Source organism: Eucalyptus grandis, chromosome 1, assembly GCF_016545825.1.
Source record: "Eucalyptus grandis isolate ANBG69807.140 chromosome 1, ASM1654582v1, whole genome shotgun sequence".
NCBI classification, from domain to species: domain Eukaryota; kingdom Viridiplantae; phylum Streptophyta; class Magnoliopsida; order Myrtales; family Myrtaceae; genus Eucalyptus; species Eucalyptus grandis.
In genome coordinates this window covers 24,083-45,095 of record NC_052612.1, presented here as the reverse complement: position 1 = coordinate 45,095, position 21,013 = coordinate 24,083, and the positions used below count along the sequence as shown (strand labels likewise).

The window sequence follows — 21,013 nt, the reverse complement described above, 5'->3', positions numbered from 1 at the left end:
TTATCCCAGTTAGCCCTTCACACTCCTTTGCTATCTACTACACCATCTCTTTTGGAACATTAGAGACAAATAATGCCTAAAAGCTGAAATGAGAGGAAAAAGCAATATTTGTCACGGGCAATGACATGGCGGTTAATGTTTGTTATTGGCATCAATTTCTCCTCACGCATGTAGAAAGTCTCTAAGCATGTCGGCAGGCCTTGAACAACCCAAAGTGAGAGCTTCCAGATTCATTGATATTTTCGCCTTTCTCTTTCTTTGCAAATTAGCTGTTACCATTAGTAGGAGGAATTTTTGTGTTAATTCTCTTTGGTGGTTTGAGGGGTCTGAGTTGAAAGGATAGTGATGAAGGTTTACACAAAGGCAGACAATCTGGCACCTGAATATTCTCTTAAAATGTGAAAATATTTCCAATGCCAGTGATCTTATGCTTTTAATCGTTTGGTATATCACAGCATTTCAAGTTTATCCATTGTAGATCACAAATAACGCCTCCTCCGGCAAAGACCAGCGTCGGGTGTTGACCTTAAAGAAGCATCTCACCGTTCATTTGTAAATGGGCGTCAGCCTTCCCAAAGCATGGATGTTGTTAAAAAGTGATCCATTTTTGGAAAGCTCTAGACTATTCATGCTTAACGGAAAAAGAAAAAAAGTTGGCGGCAACACCTTGCTCTAAGTAAGTACACATGCATGCAAGAAATGGCAAGAAGACTCTCAAATGTTGAAGAACTTCTGGTATGATGTGGGCAGCAAAAAGGCAAAAGAAAAGTAAAATTCAACAAAAGCCGCAGAGAATAGAAAAATGAAGATTAATGGAGAAGCCACCAGAAGATTCGGAAGAAGCCGCACAAGCAGAAGACAAAGAAGCTGTAATTTTATATTAATTTTTGTACTCAATGTCGGTGGAGAAAAGCGGTGACTCATGCCTATAAATAGGAGTTGTGGTGACTGTTTTATGTAGCAAAGAAAAACTAGAAACACTCCTTCCTTTGTAATACAAACTTTCATAATAAAAGTCCTGTTTGTTTTACCCTTACTCCCTTGCCTTTGTAGTCCACTTATATCCACCCATATTTCACATATACACACTTACACACACACGCTTCTGCAAAACTACTAATAGTGGTATCAGAGTCATGTCTTTGGTTGGTATTAGGCGTTTGTCCTACCTACCCATTCCTAAAACTACCATTTCCAAATACCCACTAACTAAACCATGGCCAACTCTACCTCTTCCTCATTTCCATTCCCATTTTTTATGGGAACAACTATGATTTTTGAAGCATAAAAATGACTACATTTTTGATGGCCCAAGACTTATGGGACACCGTGGAAAAAGGTTGCGAGGCTCCGCCGGAAGGTGCAAGTGTTTTAAAGGATCAACTACAAAAGGATGTAAGGCACTATACTTTATCCAGCAAGCACTCTCAGAAACTGTATTTCCAAGAATAATTGGAGCAAGGACTGCAAAAGGGGCTTGGGATATACTACGAGAAGAATTTCAAGGATCGGAAAAGGTATGCACTATTCGTCTTCAAACACTAAGAAGAGATTTTGAGAATTCTAAAATGAAAAATTATGAGACCGTACAAGAATATTGTGAAAAATTAAAAGAACTAGTTAATCAAATGAGAGCCTATGGAGATGGGATAACTGATCAAAGGGTTGTTGAGAAAATATTGGTGTCACTTACCAAAAAATACAACCCCATAGTCACAACTATAGAAGGAAATAAATACTTGACGACCCTATCAATAAGTGAATTAATTGGCTCTCTAGAAGCACATGAGAAAAGACTAATAGCACAAGCTGAAGATTCAGTTGAAAGTGTCTTTCAGTCTAAAGTAAATATATGGTCTCATCAATCTAAAAATGTTGGAAGGAGCTCATGGAAAAATAAAAAAGGAGGAGAAACTATACAAAAGGAAAATTATCCACCTTGTGGTATTTGCAAGAAAACAAATCATTTGTGGAAGGATTGTTGGTTTAAAAATAAAAAACAATGCCGCTTTTGTAAAAGAAATGGCCACGTAGAAAAAGATTGTCGCTCGAAAACAAATAATTGAGCAAACTATGTAGGAAAAAAAGAAAGTGTAGAGAATACATTCTACGCAGGCCAAGCGGCAAATGATAATAAAAATGAAACATGGTACATTGATAGTGGGTATAGCAATCACATGACGGGGGATGAATCTATATTTACTATATTGATAAGTCGGTGAAATCCCAAGTAAGTTGGGCAATGGTGCATTAGTAGATGTCAAAGGAAAATGCACCATCGCCGTGGAAACGAATAAAGGCTCAAAATATATACATAATGTATATCTAGTCCCTCGTCTTGCACAAAATCTCTTGAGTGTGAGCCAAATGATACAAAGTGGGTATTCTCTATATTTTAATGGAGATACCTGCATTATCTATGATAAATATAAAAATGTCATTGCCTCTGTTAAGATGGAAAATAAGAATTTTCCTACTCGATGGAAATATGTTAAAGATATAGCCATGAAAGCTCAACTTGATGATTCATGGTTATGGCATCGAAGATTTGGCCACTTCAATTTTGATGGGCTAAAAATTCTCCATCAGAAAAATATGATGAGAGATTTTCCAGCTATTACAGAAATTTCAGATGTTTGTGAGGGTTGTCTTTTTGGAAAGCAGTAGAGGAAGTCCTTCCCATCTAGAGGCACATGGAGAGCTAAGAAGCCATTGGAACTTGTCCACACGGATGTGTGCGGTCCGATGAGGACACCTACACCCAATCAAAATAAATATTTCATCCTATTCATTGACGATTACACAAGAATGATGTGGGTATACTTTCTTCGAGAAAGATGAGAGGTTTTCTCTATCTTCAGAAAATTCAAGAGCCACGTCAAGAATCAAAGTGGCCAAAGAATCAAAGTCCTAAGGAGTGACAGAGGCACATAATACAATTCAAAGGAGTTTAATAAATTCTGTGAAGATGAAGGAGTCCATCATCAACTAACTCTTGGCTACGCCCCAGAGCAAAATGGAGTAGTCGAAAGGAAGAATAGAACCGTCATGAAGATGGCGAGGTTCATGCTAAAGGAGAAAGGCATTCCCAACACTTTTTGGGCAGAAGCAGTTTATACTACAGTATACCTGTTAAACAGGTGTCCAATTAAAGCTGTTCAAAATAAAACACCAGTCAAAGCATGGAGTGGACAGAAGCCTTCAGCAAAGCATCTCAAAGTGTTTGGATGCATATGCTATGTCCACATCCCTACTCAAAAAAAGGAGTAAGCTAGATGAAAGACAGAAAAATGAATATTTCTTGGCTACAGTGACCAATCAAAAGGCTATCGGGTTTACAACCTAAGAACCAAGAAGCTTATGATTAGTCGAGACGTAGAGTTCGACGAAAATGCTGCCTAGAATTGGGAGAGCGAGAAGATTGAGAAAAAGTACATCACCTTGCCAGACATACCACCTGCTCAAGAGGAGTCAACATCACAAGAAGAAGGAGAAGTACTGGATTCTAGGGGTGTCGAATCGAACCCGAACCGAAAACCGAACCGAGCCGAACCGAAAAATTCGGTTTTTTGGTTCGGTTTTCATTGGTTCGGTTTTTCATTAAAAACCGAAATTTTTCGGTTCGGTTCAGTTTTTTCGGTTAACCGAATTGAACCGAACCGAGAAACCGAAAAATAGAACCAATAACCATTAAGCATTAACCAAACCGGCAAAAAGGCCAACCCTATTTCTTATTCTCTCCCTGTCTCCCATCTCCTCTCATCTTGAAGGTGCGACGGCAACGGTGACTATGACTGCGACGGCGACGGCGACAAGGACGGCGACGGCGGCAGGGACGGCGACCGATTGAGGGACCGGTTGTTCCGCCACGCCCTTTTCTCTTCTTCTTCTCCTTCTTCGTCGGCAGCGGCGCGCCGGCGACTCGTGGAGCTGTGTGCTGTGCTGGGTCGAGCAACGGCGCTTCGGAGACTGACCCTTTTTGTCCTCACGACGCCACTCTACTACGTCAATGCCCCTCCTCAGATGGGCACTGGGCAGCGCCTACACCATTGCTGCTAATGCCATCGCTCGCTTTCAGGTTTGTCTTCAAACAGTTGAGGTTAATTGTTTTGATGTTATCGTATTGGGCAACATGTAAATGGAGCGAGACTCGGACTGGGAAGTTGCAGGGCTGCTAATTGTATATTGCGTGTGGTTTACTAGATAATTAATGATTTTTTGCTGAAGAACCCTTTTTGCATTGTCGGTGTTATGTAACACAGACTGCTAATAGATCCAACATAAATATTGCACCAAGTTTCAAAGTGATCAAATGCTTGCAGTGGTTGACTTCAAGGTTGATTTCATGTTTAGAAGGTGCAAAGTAACGCAGATTCTTGCTATTTTGTATGGTGTTAGTGTTCTGGCTTTGGGTTACAGATTCTTAATTTGACCTCCTCTTTTTTGCCGTGTTTGGCTTAAATTATCTCTCTATTCCTAATATAGTTATGTTTGCCTTTCTGAAAAGGGTGTCCTGACTTTTTTTTTGTGTGGATTCCTGATTCTTTTCATCTGTTTTTCTTTTTCCCTTTGTCTCTTTATCTGTGTTTGGCTTAAACAATTATTCTTTTTCACAAAAGTATCAAGTTCGACAATTGGAAAAGGGTTCCAACTTCTCATTGTAGATTCTTGACTCTTTTCGTCTGTTTTCCTATTTCTTTTCTATACGAACTTGAATTCTACCATCTTCCATAGATAGCATCCAATGTAGCTAAAAGTTTTGGGCCCTGGATCTGTCTCTGTTATGTGTCCTTGCCTTCTTCAGAGGAATTTATCTATAATTATGCATCTTATGTAAAAATGGTTGTTCCTTTGAGGTTTATAAATATATTAATGTTCCTTTATATTGATGCAGTGTCATTGAAGCTCTCAAGGTGGATAGTTTGCAGAAACTTTGCTCATCATTAGAGCCCATACTTCGGCGTGTGGTAAGATAAATTTGGCAGCCGCATGCTATTCATTTATTGTGTTTCCATGTTCTTTTCTCTTGGTTAATGGAAGAGTAGTAAAATTGGTTGATGAAGAAACTAGAGAACAGTGGTTATCATGATTTGTGGGAGTGAGTGATATTCTGATTCTATATGTATCACTTGTCTCCTTAAATTGGCTTGAGAGCCTTGAGAAGTGAAAATCTCATGTATAGTGTAGTATGTTTGCGTTTAGGGTGACTATGCATTAGCAATATCATCTTTGATTTTGCCAAATATCATGTAGTGACTATGATAGTTTAGTTTACACTTTTAATTTGGAGCGAGGGAATGGATCATGCTTTTGCCTGCATAACGATATAATGTTCCTCAAAATTGGTCATAAAGGAATTTGCTATGTTTGAAGTTTTTAACGTAGCCTAAGAACTTACTTTCTGAAATATTGACCAGGTTAGTGAAGAAGTGGAGCGAGCTTTAGCAAAACCGGGCCCCTTCAAAATTACCGGGAGGTGCTATTTTTTAGCTAGGTGGAACCATAGTGATGACATTTTTGTATTGGCTTGACGCTCTGAGTTGTGAATCTGGTTTGCTTGAGAAGATACTCATTAGCTCTGTAGGGGCGGGTATGAATTGCCTGAAGGTTAAGCTGGAAACATGTTTGTGCATATGATTCTTCCATGGTTTATTTATTTATATGGTTGACCTTGCTTAGTGGGATAAAGCTTAGTTGTTGTTGTTGTTTTTTGTTTGTTTGCTTGTTTGTTTATTCATACTTGACTATACAAGTTATTGCAAACGATTTGTTATTGCGTCATTAGTAGAGAATTCCCAGGATTCTTATAATAGTTAACCATCATTACATAAGACTTGGGGGTAAACTTGAACTGGGTAATGCATACTTCATGCTTTGTTTCAAGATAATAACAATAGGAGAGCAAGCTCTAGAATTTAAATTTTGTTTTTATATATTCTCATGGATTTTCTTAATCTAATTTATTGATGACTTTAGACAATGCTTCAAGGAGTTTATACAGAAGGTAAGCCGTCCCAAAAAAAAAAAAAAAAAAAAAAAAACTGAAAACCGAAAACCGAAACCGAAACCGAAACCCAAAATTTGAAAACCGAAAAACCGAACCGAACCGAACTTTCGGTTCGGTTCGGGTTCGGTTCGGGACTTATTCGGTTCGGTTCGGAAATTTTCTCTAATGGTTCGGTTCGGTTCGGTTTTCAAAACCGAACCGAACCGAACCGTTTACACCCTATGGATTCCACCACTCATGACATAACTCCACCAAGCTCTCCAAGAGTGAGTCACGCAAGAAGAATCTACTCCAGAGTCTCCAGTACTAAGGTAAACGCCTTTAGAAGAATTTACGACACATGCAACTTTGCTATTTTGGAACTAGAAAACTACGAACAAGCATCCAAAGATGAAGTCTGGATAAAAGCCATGGAGGAAGAGATCAAGATGATCGAGAAAAATGAAACTTGGGAGCTTGTCGATCGACTTGAAGACAAAGAGATCATTGGCGTCAAGTGGGTCTACAAGACAAAACTCAACGCGGATGGATCAATCCAGAAGCATAAAGCAAGGCTTGTGGCGAAAGGATACTTGCAATAACCAGGTATCGACTATACTGAAACTTTTGCCCCTGTCGCTCGCCTTGATACTATTTGAACACTCATAGCCCTAGCAGCACAAAAAGAATGGAAGATCCATCAACTAGATGTGAAGTTGGCATTTTTAAATGGATATCTTCAAGAAGAAATATATGTGGAGCAACCACAAGGCTTTACTGTAATAGGCTAAGAAGAAAAATTTCTCAAACTCAAAAAAGCCCTATATGGGTTAAAGCAAGCATCACGTGCGTGGTATAGTAGAATCAATGAGTACTTCATCAAGCAAGGATTCAAGAGGAGTATGAGTGAGCTGACACTCTACATCAAGACCCAAGGTAAGTCCGACACTCTTATTGTCTCTCTATATGTAGATGATCTCATATATACAGGAAACAATGAGACAATGATCCGAGAATTTAAAGAAGAAATGATGAAGACATTCGAGATGACGGACTTGGGCTTGATGAACTATTTCCTCGGTATTGAAGTCAATCAAGATGAAGGAATTTTCATTTCACAAAAGAAATATGCAGAAAAGCTCCTTGAAAAATTCAAGATGAGTAATTGCAAAACAGTGGCAACACCACTTGTGATGAATGAGAAACTATTGAAAAAAGATGGAGCTGAAAAAGCAGACGCTTCACTCTACAGAAGCCTAATTGGGAGTCTACTATATTTAACTGCTACATGGGCAGATATTATGTACGCGACAAGCTTACTATCACAGTTTATGCAGAGTCCAAGCCAAATTCATTTTGGAGCAGCCAAGAGAATTCTAAGATACTTACGAGGAACCACTGATTATGGTATTTGGTACCAACCTAGTGCAACAACTAAGTTGATCGGTTATACTAATAGTGATTGGGCAGGATCATCTGATGACAGGAGGAGCACCACTGATTATGCATTCATATTAGGTTTTGGAATATTTTCATAAATATCGAAAAAATAAGACTCAGTTGCACAATCCACTACAGAAGTTGCGGCTGCTACAACTACTAGCCATGCAATATGGCTTCGAAAGATTCTAGAAGACATTGGAGAGCCACAAATGGAATCAACGCCAATATTTTATGACAACAAGTCCGCGATTGCGATATCAAAAAATCCAGTCTTTCATGGAAGAACCAAATATATTGACATAAAATATCACTTCATTTGTGAAGTACAAAACAAAAGAGAAATCAAGCTGAAGTATTGTAAGACTGAAGACCAAATTGTGGACATATTCACTAAAACACTACCAATAACAAATTCGAGACATTGAGAAGCATGCTCGGAGTATCACAAAAATGGATCAATGAGGAGTGTTAAAAAGTGATCCATTTTTGAAAAGCTTTAGACTATTCATGCTTAATGGAGAAAGAAAAAAGTTGGCGGCAACAACTTGCTCTAAGTAAATACACGTGCATGCAAGAAAAGGCAAGAAGACTCTCAAATGTTGAAGAACTTTCTGGTATGACGTCGGCAGCAAGACCACATGGGCAGCAAAAAGGCAAAAGAAAAGTAAAAGTCAACAAAAGCCGCAGAGAATAGAAAAATGAAAATTAATGGAGAAGCCGCCAGAAGATCTGAAAGAAGCCGCACAAGCAGAAGACAAAGCAGCTGTAATTTTATATTAATTTTTGTACTCAATGTTGGTGGAGGAAGGTCGTGACTCACGCCTATAAATAGGAGTTGTGGTGACTGTTTTATGTAGCAAAGAAAAACTAGAAACACTCTTTCCTTTATAATACAAACTTTCATAATAAAAGTCCTGTTTTTTTTATCCATACTCTCTTGCCTTTGTAGTCCACTTATATCCACCCATATTTTACAAATACACACTTGCACACACATGCTTCTGCAAAACTACCAATAGATGTTATAGGTCTTAAGAAATGAGGTCAAGGCTTCAATTGTGGATTCGTGTTGATACCTTTAATTTGGGACCATATCCGTTCTCGGCCTCACAATCGTGCTTGTCAATATTGCCTTCTTCGGGAATTTGGCTGTTTTTATAGTCTAGTGAAGTTTTGGCGGTTGGTTGTTTGTGTGATGAGCAGAACTTTCAGGGAAACGAATCTTAGCTCTTAACCTCGATGATTTAATTCGTCATGCCAGGTTTCTTTCTCTCGCTCTCTTTTCTTTAGACCTACCGGTCCCACTGATGGTTAAGGCCGAGTCTCCAATCGCTTCTTAAGTCATCACAGGAAAAGCTCAACCAACCATACGGTATTTAAGGGCAATCTTAGAAATGAAGGCAAAGTAACACGTTCAAATTCGAGAATATCCAACTTCAATGATGCATCTGCATTTCAGCAGGCGAAAGTGACATAATTCACAGACCTGGTAGAACTTACGGAGTCAGTAGCTCTCTGGTCGAGTTGTTCATTGACACCTTGTTTAACACCTCATCCATGACGATAGATCTCAGGAATCAAAAGCAGAAAAGCATATCTAGCTATATATTATAAATTGAACTTCAAACAAATTCTCTGAGTACTGTGCGATGCACCCGATCCCATCGCGGCATAGAGCTGCATTGGTGCACTTATGCATGACAAATGAATAACATGCGCAAAAGATTTCTTTGAGGAAACTAGATAAAAGGAAAGAAGAAAGTTCTTCTCTATCGGTATTAGAAACTGACCGTTCAGTCGTCAAGCTTGCACCTTTTTCATGGTGACTCACCAGGGAGGTCGTAGAAGAATTTCTCAAACGGTTTCATGTGCTCTGTTTGCAGTGAGATAGCAACAGACAAGCTCCCATCACTGGTTGGGCTAGGCAATATGTATGATAATCCCTCATATGCAATCCTGCCTGGCCCCATGTAGATAGGGCGGCCCCAACCAAAGTCTGCGTCATGGATGGGCAACCTAACCCAACTAGTAATGCCCAGATTTGGACACCTAAAAGTATGCGCCCCGCGAGCCAGTGCTGAGAGATCAGGCTGGAGCTCCAAGTAATCAAGGGCAGATCTTAGGTAATCGTCATTCGCTCTCGCCAATGACTCATGGATCTTCTGTGCAGCATACAATACTGGTTTTGATATGAGATCGCCTGCAACAGCAATTGGTGTGATTGTAAAGATCCCATTGCCAAAATAACCCTGCGGAAGTGGTGGAGACAATCTCATCCGTCCATCTATTGCAATGGACAATTTAGTGTCTTGATCATCAGAAAGTCCGCGTGCTCTGCACGCACATCGCCAGACATGACCTGCCAAGATTTCATAGGAAGTATACCGAGTGGTGTTTCCATTTTCTAATTCTGCCTGTGTCTTTAGGGCGTCTAACTGTTCCCGAGTAACTTTTAAAATAGAAACAGTAGAGCTATCTGAAGCTGAATTAGTAGTTTCAGGAGAAACTCGCAATGCAGGTGGAGACTGGTATTCGATATGAGGGAATTGAGGCCGTGGTGGGCTATGGGAGCGCAGAAGGGTCCGGTCGATAAATGGAGGGAGCTTGACGTCAAGTCCACGAGCCAGATCAGACCATGTGTTCACAAAGTGTAGACCAGAAAAACCATCGGTCACATGGTGCTGCATTCCAACACCAAGCGAAACTCCCCCACACTTGAAGTACGTAACCTATATAAAGGAAACAATCGAAATTAATAACACTGAAATCTGATTTGAGTCCAATTACTTGATGAACTGGTAACTGCTAGCAAACATTAGCTTCCAAGCGGCTTACTCTTGATAAATCAATTTGCTCATTGTAGGGTCAAATTCTGGTCTTTTTTTTTACGCATGAATTCCGAGAGTCAGGAAAGCTCGGCCAGGTCTCTCAACTTAGAAGCAAACTAAAGGCACCAATCTGAAACCCTTAATTGTTGCTGGCATGTACTGTCTCTGGTCTGAGTCAAAGACAAAGGTCTTCTTCAATGTTTTTAAGTTAATAAAACCATAGCTGAAAGAAGCCAAAAAGTTGGTACAAGATGACCGAGTTGGATCCCTCGCTCGTACTTTTCAAATGGGAGAGATTTTATCTCTGAGCATTGAACACGACCGTCAAAATCAAAGTTCAACTTCTATTTGAGGTTTCAAAAGTTCATAAAGTATGATGAGAAGCACATGGGCACTAGGATGAACCAATTCTAGGAATAGAATCAAAAAGAGAAATCACACCTGTAGCACCAAAAGAGGGTCCGAGGATATCCCACTAGAGTAATTCACAGCCGGAATAAGCTTTCGGAGCTCCAAAGTCGCGAAATCCCCTAAATCATCGACCACCGAGCTTGTCTCCGCCTCAACAAACAGCACGCCCTCGGCATTGCAATCGATCTCGATTCGGCCATTTTTGTCCCTCTTCAACCGCCCGGCCACGGGGTAAAACAGCACCAAGGCTCTGCTCAGCGCCTCTTTTAGCACTTCGGAATCGAAGAAGTCATCTGATCCAGTCGGTCGGTAGAAGTACACGCTTGGGGTGTGCATGCTCGGGACCACCAAGTCTAAATTCGCATTCCACAGGGTACATCTCGGCGTGTCCTCAGCCGGACGTACCATAGTCGTCCCTTTGACATTGATTATCATTCTTGAGAACGTTGATATCATCCGAGCGCCCTTATGCTGATTTCTGTCTCGAACCAAAGGATGCTAGACTACAACAACACATTAGAGAAACAACAACGTTAAAAGAAATCAAGTCTTTATTGAGCTTGCATACCTTGGTCTCCATTAGAAAGTTGGTAGAAACCAAGTGGTTGGCTTAGCTTTTTCTATCGACGTGTGTTTTTTTGGGGGCGAGTGAGGCTTCATTTGGTTCAGCATTTAAAAGGGGCTTTAGGTTCTAAAGGGGTTTTGCCAAATGCAATTGTGTTTCGATTATTTTTTTGAAGGCTTTGAGAAGATGCAATTGCATCTTCAAAGGACTCCAAAGGCTTTTAGGGGAATGGAGAGCTGGAGGTGCCTTTAACATTTTCGAAATGTTACTTCGTTGGTTTAATAAAAGTATGTCAATTGCCCATCTTGTCCTTATTTTTTAAGTGAATTCCATTTTTTTTCCCTTTTATAAAACGAAAATCATAAATGCCTCTTCCATTTCTCTTCACTCACGTTTCTCTTTGCCTCACGTCTCTCTCGTTCCATGTACTCGACCCTCATGCTCGCCTGGGGTTGCGTGGCGGCCACCACTGCCTTGGTCATGATGAGGTAGGCGATGCTTGGGCCACGTGATTTCACGGGCTGCGTGATCTCAAGTAGCATCGCCTCGCCACGACCTAGGCGGCATCACCTGCTCAGGTGATGTCGTTCGGCGATCAAATCTGATCGCCAGCAGCAGCTGTTTTGGCCATCAATGGCTAAACTAAAAAAAAAAATAGTAAAAGTCCTTTACAAAATGCAATTTTTACCGAGGGACATTTAAGCAAAAGTTATATCCCCATCCATTTTAAAATTATAATTCATCAAATGCTATTTGTATTTCGAAAAACTCCTTAAACATTTTTCTAAGGATATTTTCCAAAGCTGAACCAAATGGGTGCTTATTCATCTGAGTTGACTAAGACGTTACAAGACCCCCACTAATCAAAATTCAGAATTTTTCTAAGAAAAGAATTAGCTGGAACAGGAAGACTGCGTTGGGAGTTCATTGAACAGGTCAACTCGAGTCAAAAAACACGAAACGAAAATGCGAAGAAAGGAAGATAAAGGGAGAAATGCAAGAGCTGTCCACTTACACAAAGTGTTTCCTGCGAATATGCCAAGAATCATCTGCGACCTTCAATGGAGGCGAACGCTTCGGTGCTGCAGAGCAGAAGAAACTCAAGAGGATGATGGGGAGAGAGAGAGAGATATATATAGAGTTTTTTCAATTGACGAAGAAAAGGCGAGGTTTACATACAGCTGAGGCATTTATGTTTGAATGTCAGAGGCATTCTATTCATTTGGCAGATCCAAGTCCATGGCCTATTTCGCGTTAAGATGCGTCGTCTTCGCCACCTACGCCCCATCCCTACCCTTGCTCCGGGACCCTTGGCCCCCCCTCTGGGATTGTTGCCCATTGCATGGACGCCCATGGCCGTTCGTTCACTGTCGTTGTTAGTCCCACAACGTCGGTCTCCGAAGCGATAAGTGGAGATTCTCGATTCGGATTTCTGTGGACATAACAAACACGGTGAGGATTACCTGATGAAATTGCTTGGAAAAGAGTAAATGATTTTTTTATATTTATTTTACTTTTGTTGGCCATTCTTCTGTATCGTCATGATGAGTCGCAGTTTGCTCTTATCGAAATGGGCGACGCACCCGGAGCATCTAGGGATATGAGGATTGATTAACTATAAATGAGTTTACAAAGGTGAATTGGCACATCCATAAGTGTTTTTAATCACTTTAAAAATCATATCTAAGTATGTGGTTTAGTGGCTGGAGCTTTTGATTGGGTTAAAATCTTGAGCTAGGACAGGGATTAGTCATGACTAGAGCATCTCTTTAATTTAATTTATGTCATTATCTAACCACTTAAATTTCGGATTTTTGTATAAAGTTGTGTAATAATCATTAGTTTTTACCCTTGATGGTTTGATTGAAAAGTCAACAAGCATCTAATAAAGGTGAACATTTCCTTACTTTGAATAACATTCGGGGCGCTGTCTCTACTGACCACTCTATAAGTAGAGAATCTTAGTCAACATATGTGGATGTAGTGGTTTATGTGCATTCACATAGATTAGTAAAGACTAAATATTTTAATATTTTATATTTCACACAGATGGATGTAGACAATTGAGCAATTAGGTCATATTCAAACATTTAACCATACTCTATCATATTATTTTTTTCCTAAAAAATGACTAAAGTAATTCCGGCATTGTGATTTTTACAAATATCTCTACATAGATAGAAATAAGGTGTTGGATGTCTTCATTTATGGAGACCCTCTCTGTCTCTCTGTCTCTGTCTCTCTCTCTCTCTCTCTCTTGTTGGATGTCTTCATTTATGGAGACCTCTCTCTCTCTCTCTCTCTCAAGTGGGGCGATATTATAATTGGATTCGTATCTCATTCATGATTGTCGGCGTTATTGCGCTGCAGAAATTGAAAATGTCCATTTTTCTCTAATGGCTCTATCTCTTATTCATTTGTAACATGTTTTTTTTTATCATGAGATATAGGGGCATTTAATAACCTTTTTTTTTTTTTTTATTCTGTTCTCTAGATGAGTTTATGTGTATTTGAAAGTGTTTACTAACTATCAAAAATTTCTATTCTTGGAATAGAAATGCGTTTGGTACGACCTTTAAATTTTTTCTGTGACCTAGAATTTCTTTTAATTTTTTTAATACTTTTATTATATTTTTATTTTAATTTTTTAATGAAATTATTACATAATTTTATCTTATTATACTTCTTAATTTTATTATACAATTTTATCATATTTTAATATAATTCTATTATGTAATTTTATTATATTTTTTAAAATTAATTTTAATCTTTTAATAATTTCATTATATAATTTTATTATAATTTTAATTATTTTTATTATATATATAATTTTATTATATAATATATCACATTTAAATATAATTTTATGTACTTTTATTATATTTTAAAATTTATGTTATAATTTTATTATATTTTTCAAATTTTCTTTTATTTTTAATATTTTGAAATTGGCTAGAGGAAAAAGAAGAGAAAAGAAAAGATAAAGAAGAAAAGAAAAGAGAAAAAAAAAGAATATGATTTAGCTTGATTATGGAGTTGTTCCCGGGAGCAAATAAATAACTTTTTCTATTTCTTAATTCTATTATAAATCTATTTCTAGGAATAAAAATTTGCCAAATAGATTTTTATTCTTTTTTGTTTAAGGAAACAAAATAATAAAATCAGATACTATTTGATATGTTATTAAATAGGCCGATAGTGCTTCGTAATAAAATCTCATTTTTTTTTTTTTGGTCGTCTCTACTCTATTCCTACTTTATACTTCACTCTCGGACTTTTGCCGCCTCTTGTAGAGTGTGGGAGTCGAAATCCACTTCTGAAACTTACGCGTCCCCACCCCATCCCCCTGAGAATGTGGGGATTTGAACCCCTCATCTCCCCCTTCCATATTGGAAGGGTGGCCGTGGGGTGAATCCCAGTGGTTATAAAATCTCATTTGGAATAGTCAAGTATGACTAGAAAACTTGTCGATTCCTTTGATGATTCCCCCTCTATCTAACTCTCTACTTGCATTCCACCTTTCCCCCTTTGTTCATTAATTCTAAGATGAGAAAATTTGGGTCCATCATATGAATGTGCTCCAAACTAGTCCGTTCTTTTTTTTTTTTTTGGTCGGTAAACTATTCCGTTCAAATGACAAATTTTTTTGGAGAAGACACTCCAAATGAAGGTTAGAGAAGATATCAAGCCAATTCAAAGCACAACCAAACATGTGAATGCTTGTGAATGAATACGACTGTTTGCATATAAAAGACCGAACAAGTTTGTTCGTATTAGAAGTTGACAATGTGGTAAACATGAAGTTGGTTAACGGCATTAATTAATAAAAAAAATGAACTAAACGATCATGATGCCTTAAAATAACTAAAGGTTCAATCTTATTAAGAAGGTGGTAGGAATTACTATATACCCCAAATAAGTCCGTAGCAAAAGTCCTCATTCGTAACCAGATAAAAAGCTAATATCAAATTCAATCCCACATCTCTCATGTTACAAGATTGGATCCTATATGTTAAATTCCTCTTTTACTCTATCATCTCTTTAAAATAATTATTCAGAAAGTTGATTCACAAAAGCAATGTGCCAAATTCTACCTTGATATCAATTCCATGTCACTACCATTATCTGTACTGACAACTCAACATCTCTCTCTTTCTTGAATGGTAAAAGCATGTTGAGATATGTGCGGTTTGCCTTATTTAAATAGTAAATGGCACCCAAGATTAAAAGCGAAGTCATCATTAAACAACAATAATGGAGGCTGCCCATAGGCAGCGTCAAATCAACATTCAAAGTGCCAGTCAAGCCTAGCGAAGGGTCGTCTCCTCTCCTGCTCTCAACGTCTCGTCCCTTCCTATTAAAGCGCGTTTCCATTCCATCCTGTCCATTGGCGCGTATAGTAAGGCTTTTGTCCTGAAATTTAATTTCTTTTCAAAAATAATATATTTCTATTTCTATTACTCAGAACAATTACTCAATAAAAGAACCATATGATAACAATATAAATTTTTATTTTGGAATGAAAAAAAAAATGGAAATGCGTTTGGTATGATTGACAAATTTTTTGTAATGTAACTTTTTTAAAAAAATTCTTTTTATTCTTCCTTACCGCCTCCAACCTCTGTCGCCATCGCCGAACGTTGCTACCCGCTGCCAACCCCAGCCATTGCTGACCGCTGATGACATCGATCGTCGCTTTCTACTATCGATTGTGGCGTGATCGGTGGAGGCTGGTGACGGTTAGTAGTGGTTGGAGTCAGATGTGGCAGCGATCAATTGGCTAGTCGATAGGCGATGGCGTCGACGGTCATTGGTGGTGGATGGCAACGATGATAGCTGGTGGTCGATCGGTTGGCAGCCTCGATGGTCATTAGCAGTGGGCCACGACAGGTGACGATGACAACGGGGGCGGCGGCAGCTAGCAAATAAGAAGAAAATAAAAAGAAAGAAGAAAAAAACTTATTTCTAGAGATTGTTCTCGAGAATAATAAGTTGCTTTTTTCTACCTTTTATTTCCGTTCCAAATTTATTCATCGGCAACTTTTTATTCTTTCATTCTTTCTTTTTCTCTTCTTATTTGCCAGCCGCCACCCCCCTCGCTACTTGTCTTAGGCCAACCATTGCCGCCACAAGCCAACCATTGTCGTTGCGACTACCATTGCCATCGCTTGCTGCGGCCCACCGTCGATGACCAATGAGGCTGCTGCCACCGTTGTCGCCGTTAGCCGCCGCCACCCACCAATGATGACCGCCGCCGCATGTCGATCGACCGATCGCTATCGCCAATGACTATCGTTGCCGCCACCCTCCATTGCTACCGCCGCCGACCATCTTCGACGGCGATCGGCGGCGGTAAGGAAAAATAATAAAAATTAAAATAAATTATACATTACAAAGAATTTTGTCAATCATACCAAACACATTCCTATTCTTTTTCATTTTGAGAATATAAATTTTATGTAATTACCAAATACATTCTTTTATTGAGAAATATTTCCAAGAATAGAAATAGAAAAAAATTATTTCGAAAAGAAATTGTTCCTTGAAACAAAAGCGTTACCATGCACCCTTAAGAACCCACCTTCCAAGTTCAAATACCACAACCGCAAGCAGAAGCCTTCTGTATTTTTCGCTGTTTTGTGTCTATTAAAGGGGGAGATTTATTGTGGGTGCTTGGATTGCGGTATCTTTGGTACTCGTGATATCTGTTGCTTTTCATTTTCTCCAGTCTAAGATCATTTGTGAGGCATGGCTTGTGCTGCTGGTTTGATGGGCAAGAATGGGTCATCTTGGATCCAACTCAAGAACAATGAAAGGACGTTGATGAAGAAGAGGATGGCATGTAAAGATGAGGTTAGAGAGTCTTGCTCGCATTCTTCTTCCGTTGTATATCCATACAAGACTCAGAATTCATCGCGGTGCTTCTGAATCTGAGGTCAAGAAGGCCTTTAGACAGCTTGCTTTGCAGGTCTCAATTCAATTATGAATCGGATGATTTGGTTTGGGGAATGGTTTTTCTTGTAGTTAAAGTTGTAAGCTATGCCGTTACAGATTGCCACTTTTTGATCAAGATCGTTGATGGGTTTTGGCTTTGTTTATGTTCCTTTTTCAGTATCATCCGGACGTATGCAGAGGAAGCAATTGCAAGGTGCACTTTCATCAGATCAACGAAGCATATGAAGTAAGCCAGCATTCCACCTCGAAGAAAGTCATTCATGATGCAAAGATGAAGCTTAACTTGATTATGCATCATTGATGATATGTCCAATAGCAATCTTGTCGACTCTGTTCTGGTACCAAAAAAAAAAAAAAAAAAAGAACAAATCTCTAGCTTATTTTTCACCAAGTGAGTGATGATATATCATTTTCAAGAGCTTCCTTGGGGTTGAGAACTGAACTACGCACAAAACTCTCTGCTCTGATTCAAAGGAATGGCGGGTCTGGTTCTTTGGGTTATTTTTCTCGGTTTTCTTTGCTGAAATGGTGAAAGGAATGATGATGATTATTGGTATCAGCATCTTATCCAATTATTTTCTGCATTCTGCCGCCATAGTCAGCATCTGAAAGTGACATAAGAGCTACGCCACTATCACTAAACAAGGCTTTAGTGACTTCTCGCATTTTTTATTTTTCATTTTTTATTTTGTCAAAGAGACTTCTGAATTTTACTGTGCTTCATGGGTCACGATACTCTTGGTTAATCGAGGTTCTTTCTCAATGTTTCTGATGCAGATTGGGATGAGCAATTTAAGAGGATAATCGAATGGTCCGCAGATGTACGAGTCGGGAGACCAAGGGATCAATGAGCCGATGAGAGGGACCAAGACGCCACAAGACCAACCCCACTAATCAAAATTCACAATTTTTCTAAGAAGATAATTAGCTGGAAGAGGAAGACTGCGTTGGGAGTTCATTGAACAGGTCAACTCCAGTCAAAAAACGCGAAACGAAACGGAAATTCTTGCAATGCTCAACAAAACGGTCTTTGAAAAAGTAAAAAAATAAAAACACAAGTTGAAGGCATCGACCACCAGTGATACCTCGACGTGATCTGCCTACAAACGGCGGCAAGGCAACTGACAACGTGTCCAGATGAAATGCGAACAAAGGAAGATAGAGGGAGAAACGCAAGAGCTGTCCGCTTACACAAAGTGTTTGCTGCGAACATACCAAGAATCACCTGCGAGCTTCAGTGGAGGCGAACGCTATCGGTGCTGCAGAGCAGAAAAAACTCAAGAGGATGATGGAGAGAGAAAGAGATAATAGAGTTTTTTCAATTGACGAAGAAAAGGCGTGCAAGATCCGTCGTCTTCACCGCCGTCCTAGCTCTGGGGCTCTTGGTCCCCGTCTGGGATTGCTGCCCATTGCACGGACATAGCTTTACCCCACCCCCGCCAGAGTAGGAGCGGGCGTACCTGCTTGTATCCGTTCGTTCATGGGCTGTCAGTTGTCGGTCCCGAAACGTAACGAAAATATCTTCTCTGAAAAATGTTGTCGGTCCCGAAACGTAATGAAAATGTCTTATCCGAAAAGTGAGTGCGTTGTCTTGTCGGTCCCGAAACGTAACGAACATATCTTCTCTGAAAAATGAGCGCGTGATATTAATAATATATTTTTTTATCACAAAAAATCAAATTATAAATAATTATAAATTCTTTTTTGGGATTCATTCATTCATAAAATTGTGACTCACAGTAAATTGTTATTTTCACCGTACCTAAAAAACTATTATACTAGTAAAATCCATCTTTTTCAATTTAGTTCTCGAACCGAATTTCTGTAGACATAATAAACATGTCGAGGATTACCCAGTAAAATTGCTCAGAAAAAGAGAGAGTAAATGATTTTTTCATATTTATTTTACTTTTATTGTTCATCTTTCTGTATCGTCACGATGAGTCACGATTTGCTCATATCAAAATAGGTGACGCACCCGGAGCATCTAGGGATATAAGGATTGATTAACTATAAATGAGTTTACAAAGGTGAATTTTACAAAGGTGAATTGGCACATCCATGAGGGTTTTTGATCACTTTAAATCATATCTAAGTACGTGGTTTTGTGGCTGGAGTTTTTGATTGGGCTTTCATAGGGCGAGAGGCAGAGGGCTAAACCGGGATGGGCCTGTGGGCCGTTGCTGGGCCCTTGGGGGTGGGCCTTTTGGGAGAGTTCGGCATGCCTTTGCTCTTTGCCCTTTGCTGTTTGCCATGTCTCGTGTCATGGCTTTGTCAAAGAAATCAAACTTCTAATGTTCTTAATCCTAGCCCAAAGATATAGCACGGGTCGAAGGGTTAAAATCTTGAGCTTGGACAGGGATTAGTCATGACTAGAGCATCTCTTTAATTTAATTTATGTCATTATCCAACCACTTAAATTTCGGATTTTTTGTATAAAGTTGTGTAATACTCATTAGTTTTTACCCTTGACGGTTTGGTTAAAAAAATCAACAAGCGTTTGAGAAAGGTGAACATTTCCTTACTTTGAATAACATTTGGGGAGGTGTCTCTACTGACCACTCTATATCTAGAGAATCTTAGTCAACATATGTGGATGTAGTGATTTATGTACATTCACATAGATTAGTGGAGACTAAATACTTGGATATTTTATATTTCACACAAATGAATGTAGACAATGGAACAATTGGGTCATATTGAAACATTCAACCAGACTCTATCATATTTTTTGTCTTAGTAGTCGCTATTTTCCCTTGCAAATCACTTTCGTAGGGTAAGGCACTCTTGCGGAATGCTCCATTCAATATAAACATTAGAGGCACACCAGCTGCATCTATAACATTAGTCAACAAGTGATGTTAAGGTTAGTTTTGATAGAGTTTCCGCATATAAGTAAGGACCATTTATGATAAACGGTTAAGTAAGGACCATTTATGAAAAAGCACAATAAAATAGTTAATAATGTCATCCTAGTTAAGATCAGAGTCTTTAGAAGAACTATTTTATTGTACTTTTTCTTTTCTTAAATTACGAGATGTGGTTATTTTTTCTTAAAGAAAGCAAACAGATTATATCTAGAATAAACTTGGGCTTGATGAGCTGCTGGACTCGGCGCACGGTTTGAGTGGGTTTAGGATCTCCCACATCCACTTGGATAAACAATCCTCGAAGAAAATTTAATCTTTCATCTATCATAAATTATTCTAGACGATGAATTCTGAATAGCATCCGATTTAATTTCTGAAGTTCATCAATAATTAGGCGTAGCCTTTTCAACGCTCTCGGAAAGAGAAAGGGGGCAAATGTAAGATCTTAATATTATTTTAAATCTTAAAAAGAAAACCCTAACTATGTAAACATTTGGATCAATCCTATGAGATTTACAAGACAACATATACCAAGGATGCACTTGATCAATCCATGATCATCTATTTTTTTATTGTTGTTATGGCTAGTATTGCTCTCTTTTGGGCGGCTAGATGCAATTTGCCTTAACGCAATAGATCTTGGGGAGAAAACCTCCGTTGGGCCACTTCCTTCTTGATGGGCAAGGACTTCTCACTTTTGTTCCATAAATAAAAAAGCTAAAAATTTTAATTTTTAATTTTTGCTCTAAATTTACTTCTGGAATAGAAAAATGAAATTATGTTATTAAACGGATTTCTGTTCCATACCTATTCCAGTAAACAGAAAAATAAAGAAATAGAGAAACATAAATTTTGTCATCTACAACCCTAGAGCTACTTTTTGAAACCATCTTTATGTATAATACTTGGAAGATTAGATTTCTACTTGATACTCTTGATCAACGTTGTCATTGTC

The 21,013-nt window shown here is 38.8% G+C and overlaps 1 protein-coding gene, 1 long non-coding RNA gene and 1 pseudogene across 5 annotated transcripts; 2 read left to right on the top strand and 1 right to left on the bottom strand.

The window, feature by feature from the left end:
* The first annotated feature begins 3,778 nt into the window (after positions 1-3,778).
* Positions 3,779-5,476, top strand: LOC104431718. The gene is made up of 3 exons (XR_005548350.1): positions 3,779-4,078; positions 4,895-4,967; positions 5,418-5,476. It is a non-coding gene; the product is annotated as an uncharacterized LOC104431718 (long non-coding RNA).
* Positions 5,477-9,006: 3,530 nt separating this feature from the next.
* On the bottom strand, positions 9,007-12,547 carry LOC104450637 (shikimate O-hydroxycinnamoyltransferase). 4 transcript variants are annotated; one of them, XM_010065288.3, is made up of 4 exons: positions 12,413-12,547; positions 12,249-12,315; positions 10,699-11,171; positions 9,007-10,158 (listed from the first exon to the last, which is right to left on the bottom strand). In XM_010065288.3, the coding sequence occupies exons 3-4, from the start codon at positions 11,122-11,124 to the stop codon at positions 9,247-9,249; spliced, it is 1,338 nt and encodes a 445-aa protein (XP_010063590.2). In that variant the 5' UTR covers positions 11,125-11,171; positions 12,249-12,315; positions 12,413-12,547; the 3' UTR covers positions 9,007-9,246. The 4 variants fall into 4 exon arrangements, with proteins under 4 accessions (XP_010063590.2, XP_039162392.1, XP_039162388.1 ...); XM_039306458.1 differs by having other exon boundaries at positions 10,699-11,166; XM_039306454.1 differs by having other exon boundaries at positions 10,699-12,315.
* A 4,314-nt stretch (positions 12,548-16,861) lies between these two features.
* LOC104452261 lies at positions 16,862-17,489 on the top strand (annotated as a pseudogene).
* Positions 17,490-21,013: the final 3,524 nt, after the last annotated feature.

What these genes read in the sequence shown, in the direction of transcription:
- LOC104450637 (XM_039306454.1), bottom strand. Translation starts at nt 11,124, where the DNA reads ATGATATCAACGTTCTCAAGAATGATAATCAATGTCAAAGGGACGACT. An exon ending in ACCCTCTTTTGGTGCTACAG is followed by an intron (nt 10,159 to 10,698) that starts GTGTGATTTCTC and finishes TCCTTTATATAG; the next exon opens with GTTACGTACTTCAAGTGTGG.